At 41.4% G+C, this 14,781-nt stretch overlaps 1 protein-coding gene across 1 annotated transcript in view; it reads left to right on the top strand.

The window, feature by feature from the left end:
- Nucleotides 1–10,863, top strand: part of PLPP3 (phospholipid phosphatase 3) — a 63,644-nt gene extending 52,781 nt beyond the window's left edge. Inside the window, exons 5-6 of the mRNA XM_081868327.1 lie at nucleotides 4,073–4,249; nucleotides 10,059–10,863. Of these exons, the coding sequence (XP_081724453.1) occupies nucleotides 4,073–4,249; nucleotides 10,059–10,184 (303 nt within the window). The 3' untranslated portion in view covers nucleotides 10,185–10,863. The remainder of the gene's footprint in view (nucleotides 1–4,072; nucleotides 4,250–10,058) is intronic.
- Nucleotides 10,864–14,781: the final 3,918 nt, after the last annotated feature.

Raw genomic sequence — 14,781 nt, 5'->3', positions numbered from 1 at the left:
TTTCCTGCTGCTGCTCTCTCTGCCCAGTTCAGACACTACTAAGGCCAGTCCAACAATACCCACACATTTACTCTCTCCTCTTTATGTGGAAGAACACCAGCTACCATCTAGGTCAGGCTTCCTCAGCCTCGGCCGTCCAGATGTTTTGAGACTACAATTCCCATCATCCCTGACCGCTGGTCCTGCTAGCTAGGGATCATGGGAGTTGTAGGCCAAAAATGTCTGGAGGGCCGAGGTTGAGGAAGCCTGATTTAGTTAGTATTTAGCTTTCTAAATAAATGTGTCCCGACTCCAGAGGTTGTTAGAGTAAGCCAGGTAATGTTGCCCACAGGGTGTTGCATTGTGCCAGCCAAATCTGAAAACAGCTGCTGGATTAATGTCTTATGTAACTTCACTGACATTTATGTCGTTGTGCCATGCGGGGTTAGGAAATAAACTCCTGAGGTGGCCACCTTAAATGCTACTTGTTTTAGTTCCCAGGGCTGTGCTATACTTACTCTAACAGCCAGATGAACAGTGGAGTTCATGTCTGCAAGAACGCCAAATAGCAAACTTCTGACTCTATTTCAGTGGGATCATGGCCAATCTGTTAGTCATTAGATAAATATCAGTGACAGATTTCAAAGCCCCAGACTCAACAAAAGGGAATGATTTCCCCCCTTTACACTCTTTTGTGTGACTCTAACCCATCTGCTCAAATGAGGCCAGATGCAGGTACTCATTCATTTGAAAATTTCCTACAGTACTTCAGAAACTGTTAATCATTAATGTAAGCATTTCTCAATCAGCAGTGTACTCTACAGTGTGTTCTTACTCATCCCCACAGCAATATTTGACGTAGGTTAGGCAACCCTGACAGCTTTAGAGTTAACACTTTAGAGTTTGAATATGGGTCACGGTTACAGTTGTGTCAAACAGAGCTTACCTGTCAAGCGCTTATGAGGGAAGTGTGTGTGGTTGACCACATCTTCTCCCACCCCAAACAGATTGTCCAGTAGCCTCTCCATCTTTCCAAAGTGTTTTCAAACAACGCAAAATCTCCCCAGAGCAGTACTATGAAGTAACAAAGATGCCTTCACACAGCTGGTACTGGTAGCATGAGTTTACTTGTGTAAACTTCATGACATGCAGAGCTTTTCCCCCCAGTTGGAACTCACTGGAACTCAGTTCCGGCACATCTCAGGAGGGCGCCATTGCCATTACAGTGGTGCCTCGCAAGACGAAAATAATTCGTTTCGCGAGTCACTTCGTCTTGCGATTTTTTTGTCTTGCGGAGCGCGGATTCCCCGGGTATTAACAGTTTTATGAAAAAGGAAGCAAACTCGCAAGACGTTTTCGTCTTGCGAAGCAAGCCCATAGGGAAATTCGTCTTGCGAAGCACCTCGAAAAATGGAAAACCCTTTCGTCTAGCGAGTTTTTTGTCTTGCGAGGCATTCGTCTTGCGGGGCACCACTGTATAAGAGAACAAGGGAGTCGTTTATGGTGAGTTCCAGAACCTCTTTCTAGAAAAATGGCACTGATGACAAATGTATTCATTCACGCATGATATAAACGTTGAAAATGGTGGATTTAGCTGCTTTGAGCCACTATCTGAAAATGGAATGAAAGCCCTTCTTACAACAAACATATGTTGCATGTGATATTATTATTATTATTATTATTATTATTATTATTATTATTATTATAGCCAAACCTTCTGAAAAGTAACAAAAATGTAAGCAACTATTAGTATTTTTCTCCTCTTCACTTGTTAAGGGAACATGAGCCCCTCATTTTTATTTGCTTGGGATCCCTGACTAACCACAGACATTCCCACTAACATCACTGGAAGTCCCCTGGCCGCAGAACTGCTGCACATTGCCCTGAGAGCGGTCTGTTCTGTGGTGATGTTGCCACTGCCAGATTTCTTATATGTGAGAGGTTTTCCAGCAACCCTGGCTACATATGGCCACAAGGTCATTGCTGTCTTCCCTCCCTCTTTGGTTTTGTCATACTTATCTCCTCTGTCTTATTGGCCACCACTTTTCCCACTGCAGCTTATTGGTCTGCAAGTGGCAGTTGTTCATTTCATGTTACTATATAAACACCACACTGGCGCCTCCGTAAACCTCCCACGACTGAGTTAGCAGTATATAGAGACTTGAGTAAAAACCACTTGTAATTCGCTTTTTGTCTGCTGTAAAAACAACTTCAGTTCAGTTGGGTTGTTCGTTTTTGTTTTTTGTTTTTTTACATTAAGTGTTTGTTTTCTTTAGCTTGGTTTCACTTTATAATGAAAACCTTTCGGATGTAAAGAGGGCAGAAGATGACAGCACAGGGTGGGTTTTGTGAAAAAGAACACAAGATCGGGCTAGTTAACCTTCCACATGCTGCAAATAAATTTTGTTCAGCAAATATGGTGATTTAAAGTTTTGTCGAATGAGAAATAATTGATATTATGTTGAAGGATGATTCTAAACTGTTTAATGACTGAATGGGCTCTTATACATTCAGGCTTAGATAAAACAATTCTATGATTCTGTGAGAAGGGAGAATTCCAATAGGTACAGCCTCTTTCAGAACTGAAATGCCATAGTAGAGACAGCTGTATCTGGTAAAATTCTGCCTTGCTTGCAGGAGCTCTCTTAAGTTTAGACCTGACCTTTCTTCTCTCAGACTACTGGCATGCACTGTTTTCTTCTGAAAATATACTGATTGGCTTGTATCATTGTACCAATGGCAGGTTCAACAAAGCAACTACATAAAAATGTCCCAGTCCAGACATAAAAATATTGGACTGAGAAACCATGGTTTATTGGCTTAAGAATGAGCCCACCCTAATTCATGTCTTGATTTGTAAGCAGTGATCAGACTACAGTGCCTCGCTTTTCCTCCAACTGTAAACTTTTACTGCATCAATTATACAAGCAGGCATTGCTGTGACCTTGTCACGTTCATCTCCCTGCCTTGTGTTATGGGAAGGCAGCCATAATGGGAGGACTTGGCCATGTTCAGACTCCCCTCACCCTGCATTTCAGATTGGGTTAGCCTCCAGCTCCTTTGATTTGTGGGCAAAGGTTTCTGCCTTTCCTGTTGCCTCTTCCTCTCTCTTTTTGGCTTCCCAAGGTTCCCACAGGAACTCGAGGAATAGGTTGTGCCCACAACTTTCAAGAGGAAACCAGACCAGGATAAGTGGGGAGGGGTGAGGCAGGAGACAATACCCGTTTGACATCATTTCAGCTACTTCATTTCAGGTCAAGTCCTTGGTTGGCTGTTGATTTGTTTGTTCGTTTTCCCTGGCTGAAGCAAAAGTATCATTTCAAACACTGTATTTTAGGTCCAAGGCATTTTAAAAGTTCAAGTCACAAAGTGGTCACAAACACTGCTAGGATTTAAAAGCAAATTAGGAAGAAAACATAAGATGGTCTGAATCTTAATGCTATGATCCATGCTGCAGCTGCACTTGCAATAATATTCAGCAGTGTTCCAGTTACCTCATCTCAAAAAGGGGGTTGCAGATCTGGAAAATGTTCAGAAGTGGGGAAGCCACCATCTGAGAATGGTGTGCTTTCTTTATCAATTTTTAACACACTATTTATAATTGTATAAACCTTTCTTATCAGGTAGAAAAAATGATCAAGGAAAGACATAAGAAAGGTTCATACAATTATAAATAGTGTGTTAAAATTTGATAAAGAAAGCACACCATTCCCCAGTAATTGTAATCATAGGACTGTGGGTCGCTCATTAAAGTTGGATGGCATGACAGACAAAAGAAGTTACGAAGATTGAGCCGAAGGTTTGAACTTGGGACCCAAATTTGGTCGACAAGGTGGGGGTTGAAATTCTTCTACCACCTTTTGCCTACTGCTGACACCTGTTTTGCAGTGTTGGTTGTGACAGCAGAGGCACTCCCTGCCACACAACGCTTTTCCCCCCGGCTGCTATTTTGCTCTGCCCTGAAGATAGGTTTGTTTTCTGTTTGCCATATTGTAAACCTGGCACCAATTCTGTTCCACTGCAGTCTGGTGCCAACTGTTGTGAGGACAGCATCCTAATGTCTTTCTCCTTCCTTTTTTTTTTCCCTTTGTAGCTGTACCTGCAAGCCAGGTTCACTTGGAGAGGAGCCCGTCTGCTGCGTCCCCTGCTGCAGTTCACACTGATTATGATGGCCTTTTACACAGGGCTTTCTCGTGTGTCTGACCACAAACATCATCCAACAGACGTCTTGGCTGGTTTCGTACAAGGGGCCCTGGTGGCTTACTGCATAGTAAGTGACATGTCATACCATAGAATTGTTTCACTAAACAACCACATGCACCTTATCCATAAGACAGTGATGCACCATTCGAGTGTTAAAGCCCATCCTAAGGGCAGAGAAAAGCTTTACCCTGGCACCAGAAATGTAGTATCAGAGCTAGGTGGACCTCACTGGGGAGAGTGTTGCTGGCATTGTGCAGGAGTTGGTAAAACCAAGGAAGGATAGACTTAAACAAAGAAGGGAGAAAGGGGTGGAGACTTAAATAAGGAAAACCAATGTGCAATGCAGTGTTAGAAACCTAAAAGATAAATGCACAGCAAACAGTAACCTTTCACATGTAACATGTGAAGTTCATGTGAAACAATTTCCCTCTAAGTATTAGATTGGTGATGTTTAGTGCACGGAAAAGAGTCCTCCTTGAATGCATACTAGACTGGGCACATTAGCAGGGTGGTTCACACAGGTGAATGTGTAAACCATTATAGCAGTCCCCCACCCATCCCGAGTTTTGAAACATCTCAAAAGGCAGCTGAATATATATGTATTTTCTTTCTTTTCCACTGATTCCATTGCTAACCAAACCACTGTTTGAATTCTGTGAGGAATGTAGTCTCTCAGTACCCAACTACAGATTGAAAAGCTAAGCAGAAATTTTTTAGCTCCAGAAAACATGCCCAGATCTTTTTGAGACATCGCAACCTTCAGGAGAAAGCTATCAGAGCTTCACAGCATAGAGATAAAGGATCACAGCTCCACAATCAGCACCATGCAGTGCTATGAATCAGGGCCATTTTGTGAAGTAAATAAACCTGGGGATTTCCAAGCACTGAGTTCCCACATAAGATGCAATTTGACTATGCAATAACAGGAATTGCACTTATATGGGAGAATTGCCAGTCAGGTGCTTACTCCTTCCCAAAACCACCAGTTCTCCCCTACAAATGCCCTGCCCTCCTCACTTGCAATTTCACAATCTAGCTGGGAAGAAAAATAATAATAAAACTGCCAGAGAATCTGGGAGGGGGAGAGAGAATGCATAAGCGCTGTCCATGCCCCCAGGCCATCAGTTTGTTTTCCAGCAAGCGCTTCTTCACCAGTCCTGCTTCTCTCCCATACACATTGAACCTCAATTGTAATTTCAGTGGGTGAACATCTCCTGCTTACATTTTACTTAGTAGCAGAAGTGATAGTCTCCACTAAGTTGCAGAGACAGCGCAACAAGATTCTTCAAAGCTTCCGTGGCATTTTTATTCTTATTTATTTCTGTCGCTGGTTAAACAAACAAAAGATCACCCTGGAAGGAGCTCTTGGATATATTCAGAAAATACTTTGGGCAACTTTTTCACACAACGAAACAGTTTCTTTTCAGCTCAGGGGCTTCAATTTGGGTCATGTGGCTTTGTCTAGAATTGCCCGGTATTAGAGATAGCTATATGGAAGGCTTTGACTAAGCTCTCCTGTTAGTTGCTCTAAATACTTTGCCAAAGGGTGGAAGAGGACAGAGAAGAAGAAGAATGCGATGCTAGGGTACAGTAGGATGCAGATGAACTCAATGCATTGCAGCAAAAACGCTTCTGACAGACAATAAGGGTCTCGATGCTTGAACAGGACACTTTTCACCATTTCCTGTCCAATGACAAGTTACAAATCTGACCCCGTTTTCCTGACCTGTAAACAGATGGCATGTTTTACTGGGCCAGAGGAGGGGTGAGAGTTCGGCTGCTATAGGCTGACTTTCCTGTGACGAGATAAAGGCCACGGAGGAAGCAGCTGCCTGAGAAACACCACACACATGTACATCACTTCCTTTTTAACCCCTTCCCTCCGTGGCTGCTGCCCTTTTGTATGCTTCAGTCCTTCATCAGGATGTGCAGAGGGTATTGGTCACTTTTAGTCTGGCCCTTGTGCAGCCATGGGGGGTGGGGAAAAAAGACATGGCTGTAGAAAAGGAAATGAAGAGAGGGGTGACTACTGCTCCCCTACTTCGTCCCATAATTTCCAGCTCCTAAGGAATGGCCTAAATGTTCATAAGCAAGTTGAGTGTTGCTTATGAGACTTAGATTTAGAAAAGCCTTAGCCTCACCTTTTTCACTGTGCTTTATATACTTTTCTGAATTTATTTAAAATTTATGCCCTGTCCTTTGACCTGGAGTTCTTGCAGTTTAGTTCTTCTGATTATTGGCAATAGGTGCCGGTAGCTGAGGCTAGCCTCTAAGGCGGTTGCAGTACTTGTTTCATCCAAGACCATACAAGATCTTGTTTTGTTTGGAATTCAGATGCAATCAGAATGGCTGAAATCAAAATGTCTTTTATGAACTGCTTTTGTGGTGGCTATAATTGTGTTGTGGCAAATTGTGGGAAGATGCAAATCTTAGGGGCCATTTCCTTCTCCTATTCACCTAATCTCATGTTAAGCTGTTTGCTTAAAATGTTCTGGGTCCAAGTGAAGCCTTTTCTAGTATAATGATTTTAAGAAGGGCATCGATCAGTTGAAATGGTGAGCTACCAGCTTACAACATCATATAGCACATTCCCTGTCGTCTGCAGTTTAGTTTTCTTTATGGGTGGAGAGCACCTTCCACAGGAAGTGGCATAAATCCAAGCAAAAACACTCTGTGCATTTACCCCTCTCTCTTTTTGTGTTAAGCAGCTGAAGCATTAGGAAGGTTTAACACACTGTTCTAACCTTAGGAGATCATGTTTCATGATTTCTCAAAGTGTTTTTATAACCTCAAACCTTGCTAAAAGTGAAATACAGTTTAAATGGGAATTAACGCCACTACCCAAATATCTGATTTAAAGCCACACACGCCATGAACTGCAGAGCAAAGGCTAAGAAAGCCAAGATGACACTCCATCCATAACTTATCCAGTTAGAAAATACAGGCCAGATTGAACCTAATCCTCCATCTGCCACTTCCACCGTGCAACCGCTACTCACTCCTGCCACAAATTGATTTGTCATGGAGCTCTCGGTATAGAATGTGGATATCGTCATGATTGAATCCAGTCTTAGGAAGTGGGTACATGAGAGGCATGGCATCAAAATCGCCTTCCAACTCTTGCTTCTGCCATACTACAGAAATGGATGAATGGGTACAGACATTTAGCAGTTGTGTTCAAATTAAATGAAGATTTAAATACTTCCAAAATCTAGAAGACACACAGAGAACACCAAGTATGCCTATTCCCCCCAAAAATCAAAGGGACGCTTACAATTCTCCATCACAAGTTTCTTGAAGTAGTGATAGAATACAAGCATGAACCACAAGTACTGCACACCGTCCAACAAAAGCAAGTAGTCAGAAGTGGTCTTGACTAATTTAAATCTCATTGATTTGAGTAGGACAGTCAGAGAAGCATTTGCTGTCCGGAGTTCACAGCTCCTTTTCCTCTCATTATGAAGGGCTAGTGTTATAATGGGTAAGAAACCTTTTTCTCCAGAACCAAAAGAAAGTCTAGAATGCCTATCCATCTCTAATATAGCTTCATTTGAAACAGGAGACTTAATATGCTGGCAATCAGAAAAAGGAACTGTAGTTTTGGTTCAGGAACCCTAGTGTTGCCTTCGAAGAGAACATAAAATTTAAATAAGCCAGGGAAAGAGGTTGGTACTACTATTTATTTTTCTTTGGTTGCAGCCAACCATCTATTTTTTTCCTGAGTGGAGTTCTGTTTCCTCAGAGAAATAACTGTTTGCTTCAATGCTAATATTTAGATGTCAAACTAACTGATCTGGGAACATAGCAAGACAATTGGAAGCCTGAATGCAAACATCTGCATCCAGTAAAACAAGCAGTCTCTTTAAACAATCAAATGCTTTGTGATTTCTCACTCTGAAAAGCCTAGTAGCCTAACTAATGGAAGTCTTGGGAAGTTGAATTAGGAGCACAACTTCTCTAACCCTGCTAGAGCTTCAAAGCAGTATAAAAGCAATGCTTTTGGTCATAACATATGAACAATAATGTTCTTGCTGGACACATTTGCCAGTGGAATAAGAGCCTCTCACACATTGGTTACTTCAACTGCAGAGCAGAGTGATGGATTTTCCTGGAATTACATTTGTCAATAGATGGGCATATTTCATGGATCAGCTGCTTTCTTTAACCCCATTATCCTGTCTGTACCTTGTTTTGGGGGGATTCCTGGTAGGCAGGATGGAGAGGTAGTTGTTAATGGAGCACCTTGCACCAAGGGAACATTTTGCACAAACTATTCCATCACAAACTTCCTACCTGTAAAGTCAGCTATGGGTCTAGAGTGATGTAGCCACATGTTCTGCTTTTTAAAATGTGCAGTCTATGTTCTGGGGAGGTGTGCTGCTCTTCTTTGAGTCGTGAGTAGCTCTTGGGTTAATTGGAATCCCATTCTGCACCCCCTGTGTAACTGCAGGTAAGGTGGGAATGAATTGCCTTGGGCTTTCCATTGACTCCCGTCAACATATACAGTATTTAGATGGCAGTCCGAAGCTCCAGTCTGCCTACCAAATGACACTGGCATCATTTGTCTGGTATGTTCCACTCACTCAAAGTATTACCAATGGATTTACACTGGCAGTAGCCTGCAGAAAACAGGATATTTTGGGGGTAGGGATGAGTGAGCCCACGTCTCACTGTATCCACTGACTGGCTGTCACTTCTTGACACCGGGCCCAGTCACCACAATGCTCAAGAAATTTGAAAATTAGTAGTAAACCAATTGTCATTCAGCCAGTGAACAAGTCTGTAGCAGCTTGTGTGATTGTTGTTGTATATAAATATTATATGTGTTTAATAGCTGGGATTTGTTTGTACCAAGCCTCTAGCATTGAATAGCAGAGATGAGCCTTATTCTCCTGTCAGCAGAGCCTGCATTCTGTCTGACCCTTTTCCTTTCTGGCTTCAGAGTTAAATTTTGCAAGGGAGAAAGTACATCAGTCATGCTGGACCTGATATGATTTTGGCTGAAGGAGGATGTCAAAGTTTCCTCCCAGGGCTTTCCTATTGTGTGGCTGCCTCTCTGAATTGTCAAGCGGGAGACTTTTCACATCCGTAAGAGCGGATACGTCATTGATTATTTCAGGGAAAGGTGGTTGGGAATATCTCTTCCTTGACACTATTTCTTTAAAATGACAGGACAGTCATCCTGACTAAGCTTTTAATTTTCTAGCTGTGAGGAAAGGGCAGTAGGGAAGGGGATGCGGGTGGGTGGGAAGGCAAGGAAATATCAAGCTACCCTGACTGACTAAGAATTACGGAGAATTGACTCCAAAGGGAAGTTTAATTTTAGTCCATTTAAATCACCAGAGGAAGCGAAGCCGTGTGAACTCTTGGTATGGATGTTGACAGCTTCTTGATTGTGTGCCGGGTTGTTGTTTTTTAACTGTAAATAACATTTTTAAAGACTTCTGTATTAAAAAAAATCCCCATCCCCTCAGTACATCTCCCTTCCAAACACACAGTGAATGTATTTGAATTAAAATAGTGAAAGAAACCAATGGGTGCTGGGTGAGATCCAGTGGAAAAGGAAAGGCAGAGAAAGGCATTTTCCATACCAGTGAGATCCCCGCTCAGGGGCACTAGACATTTATGCAAAGTTGTGCCTTGGGCCTTTGTCCCTGCTAGGTATCTAGCAGTGCTTGACTCCTGTGAAATAATTGTTTGCTTTTTTATGGACCAGTCTAGAAGACCTTCAGTCTGGTTCTCATTATAGCAGGATAGTGTTAACTTCAGAACTGTTATGCTTATTAATGGAGGAGTTAGATTTCCTTTACATAAACCAGAACAGGTATAAAAATCTGAATATTTATATTGAATGCATATATTCATTTTATTTACAGGTGTTCTATGTCTCAGACCTCTTCAAGGAGAAAACAAAGATTTCTCTGCCCCCACCTCCAATCCGGAAGGAGTTACTTTCACCTGTGGATATCCTTGATCGGAACAATCATCACAACATGGTGTAGACATTTGACAAATATATTTTTTTTGTTTTTGTTTTGTTTTTGCAAAATGACTGCTGACAGCAACTACCTGCTGCTCTCAATCTCATCAGACAGTAGAATGTAGGGAGAGACTCTTGCCTGACCAATGAGGTCTGACTCTGTGGCCTTTTTTACACTCACAACATTTGCATAAAATGGGTGTTGTTCAAGTAAGTCAAAGGCAACAATTACGAAATAAATCAAAACACGATGCAGGAATCCTAAATGTGCAATTGGCTGAGTGTTCATGTTGTAGTGAATGCTGAATTGTTCATAGCTTAATGAACACTAAATGATTTCTAGGAAACTGGCCATCTCTGCTTCTGCTTCTTTTATTTGCCATGACAGTTTTCAATTCCTATTAAGTGAGAGAGGGGAGAGAAAAATCCTTGCCAACTAGATTATAGCACTATCTATGAAAAATAAGCACTGATTCATGATTTGTGATCACTTTCTAAGTGTAACCTCTTATTTTATTGGTTTTCTTTATCTCCATTCCAATTCGGAACTTACTTTTGGTTTTGGAGATGTATACCCAGTAAAATGTTAGAAAAGTGCCTATTTCCACTACACAATTCTGCAAGACAGTATTTTTCTATTTCCAGTTAGGTGTAGAATCCACTTTCTAAATGCAACCCAGCCTGCTTCACCAGTATCCCTGGTTGTATCCCTTCCTAGCGGGAAGGTAAATGGCGTTCCGTGTGCTGCGCTGGCTCGCCAGATGCAGCTTGTCACGCTGGCTACGTGACCCGGAAGTGTCTGCGGACAGCGCTGGCTCCCGGCCTATAGAGTGAGATGAGCGCACAACCCTAGAGTCTGGCAAGACTGGCCCGTATGGGCAGGGGTACCTTTACCATTTTTATCCCTCACTTTCTGTATGACATTCTCCATGTTCACGATTATTCTCATCACTAATACTTTGGAGAGCAGGTTGGAGGTGCAAATAAGGGACAACACAAGAAATATGGGACCCATGCCTCTAATATCTAATGTCAACAGTACTGTATGAATTGTCCAGCCTGCATAGTATTATGCTTGGTGGCCTAGTTTTTTAATTAAAAAAAAATCCCCTTTTACCATTGACTCAAATAACAGAAGTATTTTCTGAACATACGGATACCTTGTTTGTGGTCAGCCTTGTTGATCTATGTTAGCACTATTGGCTCTGGGGTTGAGACTCAGAAGGCAACTCCTCCAGCTATCGGGCGGACTGCTGGGCGGGACCGTCTTAGCCTTATGTTCAGTCAAATCCCTTTTGTAATTCCCATGGCTTGAAAAGGGATCATTTTCGACTATTCATTACAGACTAGGCTAAATGCTGCTCTCAGCAACACCAAGGGCATGCGAAGAAAGTAAACCGGAAGAGACCCGCTTCTAGGCTTTCAATTGCAATTCCAAAAGACAGTTCTTAAAAACCTTAAAAGGACTGAACTGCTGATGCTAACCAGGGCAGACTGACCTTTGCACATCTTTGCCATGCAAACTCCGTCCTATCATTTCAATTCTAGCAAGCTATGATTTTTTTTATAAATATAAATATATATAAATATATATAAATATTATATAAATAATGTATAAAACATTAAAAATTAACTATGTAAAATATTATTTCTGAAACAATTTTAGATATATCCACTATGATCATAAACTGTGTTTTGACCTGTGTTATTTACATGTTGCTGCTTAAAACAAAAAGCATTGACTTAATTTTTTATAGTCGACTAAAATATTGTAGTTCTGTGGTAGCAATATTTTAATGAAAGTAACAACTAAAGACAATTGTATAAAAACCATATTAAATTGTCTGTATTTTTGTAATGTTTCTTTTTTTGTAAAAAGAGGAATATGCAAGACTTTTTGTAGAGTACAAAATTAAAGTTTGTATTTGCAAAAGAAAAAAACACAAAAAAAATGCTGTATAAATGTGCTTTATAAATAAATGTTTCAGGCACAAATTAATAATGCTGTGCACCCATATTCTCCATTTTGACTATTCCTTGGAGCCTAAATGAAATGGAAGATTATACCAAGACTGATATTTCCTTGGAAATGTTTACACAAAAAGGGTTTAGTGTTCTGTGCATATCTACATACCAATGGTGATGAGAGGTTATGTAGAATACAGCTCAGTAGTACCTGTTGAATATTTTACAAAGCTGTTAACATATAGCCCAAATGATGTTCTGTTTTGAGCATTGACCTCAACAGCATGGAGGCAGGTGAGCCAATTCTTTAGTGGTACACTGGACAGCACCATGCAAGGTTGAATGAATGAATGAAACTTTATTTGCCTCAGCCGTTGGCCATAGCAACAAAAAACATTGCAATATACACAGAACAAAATAAAAGTCATTTATATAAAGCACGGTTTAGGGTCCTGAATCAGCACCATGCAAGGTTTGTGCAGAAGACTCCATAAGAGAAGAGCTCAACTTTTATAGTATCCACATGGTTGCAGGGTGGGTTACAAAACTATCACAATTCAAACGACATTAAAATCATAAAATAAAGTCACAATGACAAAATAGCAGAAATGCAGTGCAGGAACAAGCAAAGAGGCACATCTTGAGCAATCATTGAAAAACATACATCGATTGTGCTAGATGCACCTCCATAACCACAGAGAAGACCTCATGCACCACTCAAACCGCAGAATGGGGGGGGGGGGGTCCAACACAATAGGAGCTCTCCTAATGATCAACTCCCAGACAAGTCAATGTGGAAGGAGCTGCTTCTTCAAACATTGGAGGCCCAAGTCACTGAGCACTTCATATGCCAGTGTTAACATCTTAAATAGGGTTCAGTAGCAAATTTGAGAACTTCCAAGAGTGCATAGTATGTGTCTGGCAGAGGTACCCACAAGCAGCCTCATGGCTTCATTCTGCTCTAGTTGCAGCTTCCAGATTGTCTTCAAAGGTAGCTCTCATGTAGTCCAATCTGAACATTATCAGAACATGGATTGCTATGCTCAAGATATCCCTATCTAGCAAAGGGCATAATTGATGAACTAACCAAAGCTGGTCACAGAGGCCACCTGGGGCTCAATTGATATAGATGGATCAAGGAGTAGCTCCTAAGCTACATACCTGTTTCTTCCAAAGGTGTGCAATGCCATCCAAAACTGGACTTCTCCCTACTTCCCAGACTTGAGATGGAATGGAGAGAGAGGGTTGGGTGTCATCACTATAATGATAACACCGCACACCAAATCCCTGGTGACATGCTTCATTTAAACGTTAAAAAGCACAGAGGACAAGATTACCCCCAGGGAACCCCACAAGATAGCTCACATGATGCTGAACAGTAGTCTCCCATTGCTACTCTTGAAATTGGCCTTGGAGGTGGGAGTGGAACCATGGTGAAACCCAACTCCCAACCCTCAAAAACACCCTGGGAGGACACAGTGATCACAGGTATCAAACGTTGAGAGGTTAAGGAGAAACGAAAAGGTTGTTCTTCCTCTGTCACTCTCCTAACAAAGGTCAACCAGGGTGAGTGAGGCAGTTTTGTTGCTGAACTTGATCCCAAAGCTGGATTGAAATGGGGCCAGATAGTCTGCGTCCCCCAAGCATGCCTGAAATTGGAGTGTCCCTTGCCTTTTCAGCACCTTCTAGATCCATCATTATACACATTGGTTGATACTGATTAAAACTTGGTTAGCTGGTTAGTCCTCCCATTTTTAGTCCAATGTTTAGCAATACATTATTTTAAACTAGCAAAAGAAAATTAACTTGCTATGTTCCTGTTGCATTTGGAGTAGAAATCATTAGGAAATCCTCAGCAAGGAGGTGGATCACTGTTGTCTCTGCAAGCTGGAGCAGAATAATACATCATTGTATACCTTTCGTGATCATTGTTCAACACTCAGGCTATAAGGCACTAATGTAATTGCTGTTGTTAGCTCCAAACCAGAGAATAATGGTAGATGATTTCATTAAAGGAAAGGACACTAATCAACCCTGGAATGCTTAAGCAAAAGAAGAAAGGAAGGCTGAGCCCCCTGCTGCCCCATCCATTACAGGTGCTCCAAATAACACTAGAAGTTGGTGCCTTGTTTATTGTTCTGTTACTCATCTGGAGACTGTTGCAAATGTCTGCAAATCCAGTCTCTCAACCACAAACAGGCATTAAGAATGCAAGAGTCAAAAGCTAGGAGGCATCCAAGAAAACTTCTATATAAAAATCAAGATTCAAACTCATGGTTTCCGGTTTCCTGGCACACAGATACGCGCAAGGGGTGGTCTCCTCCATCAGCCTGCCAGATATGTATATGTTACATTGAACCTATAGAAGTGAAAACTGACATTATTTTGGTTTTGGTTTCAAGATCATTTCCAACAACTGCCCTACAGGAAGCTTGATTTTGTATTAATACTTGCACCAGATTTGTGCCAAAGCAATATTATAACAGTAAAGTGAAATGACTATCTGGTCTGATCGAGATTTGAAACAAGTAAGATTACAAAAACAAACAGTTCTATTAAGGCTAAGACCTTTAATCATTTTGATTTCTTATAGTCATTAATGCAAACAGTCAAAATGTGAGGTTGGCATGCAGTAGTGTTACCCTAGAAATTAA

Source organism: Podarcis erhardii (genome assembly GCF_964252035.2).
Source record: "Podarcis erhardii genome assembly, chromosome: 6".
In the NCBI taxonomy this organism is placed as follows: domain Eukaryota; kingdom Metazoa; phylum Chordata; class Lepidosauria; order Squamata; family Lacertidae; genus Podarcis; species Podarcis erhardii.
The sequence above is the reverse complement of the archived record's forward strand: the minus strand, read 5'-3'. Positions and strand labels throughout refer to the sequence as shown.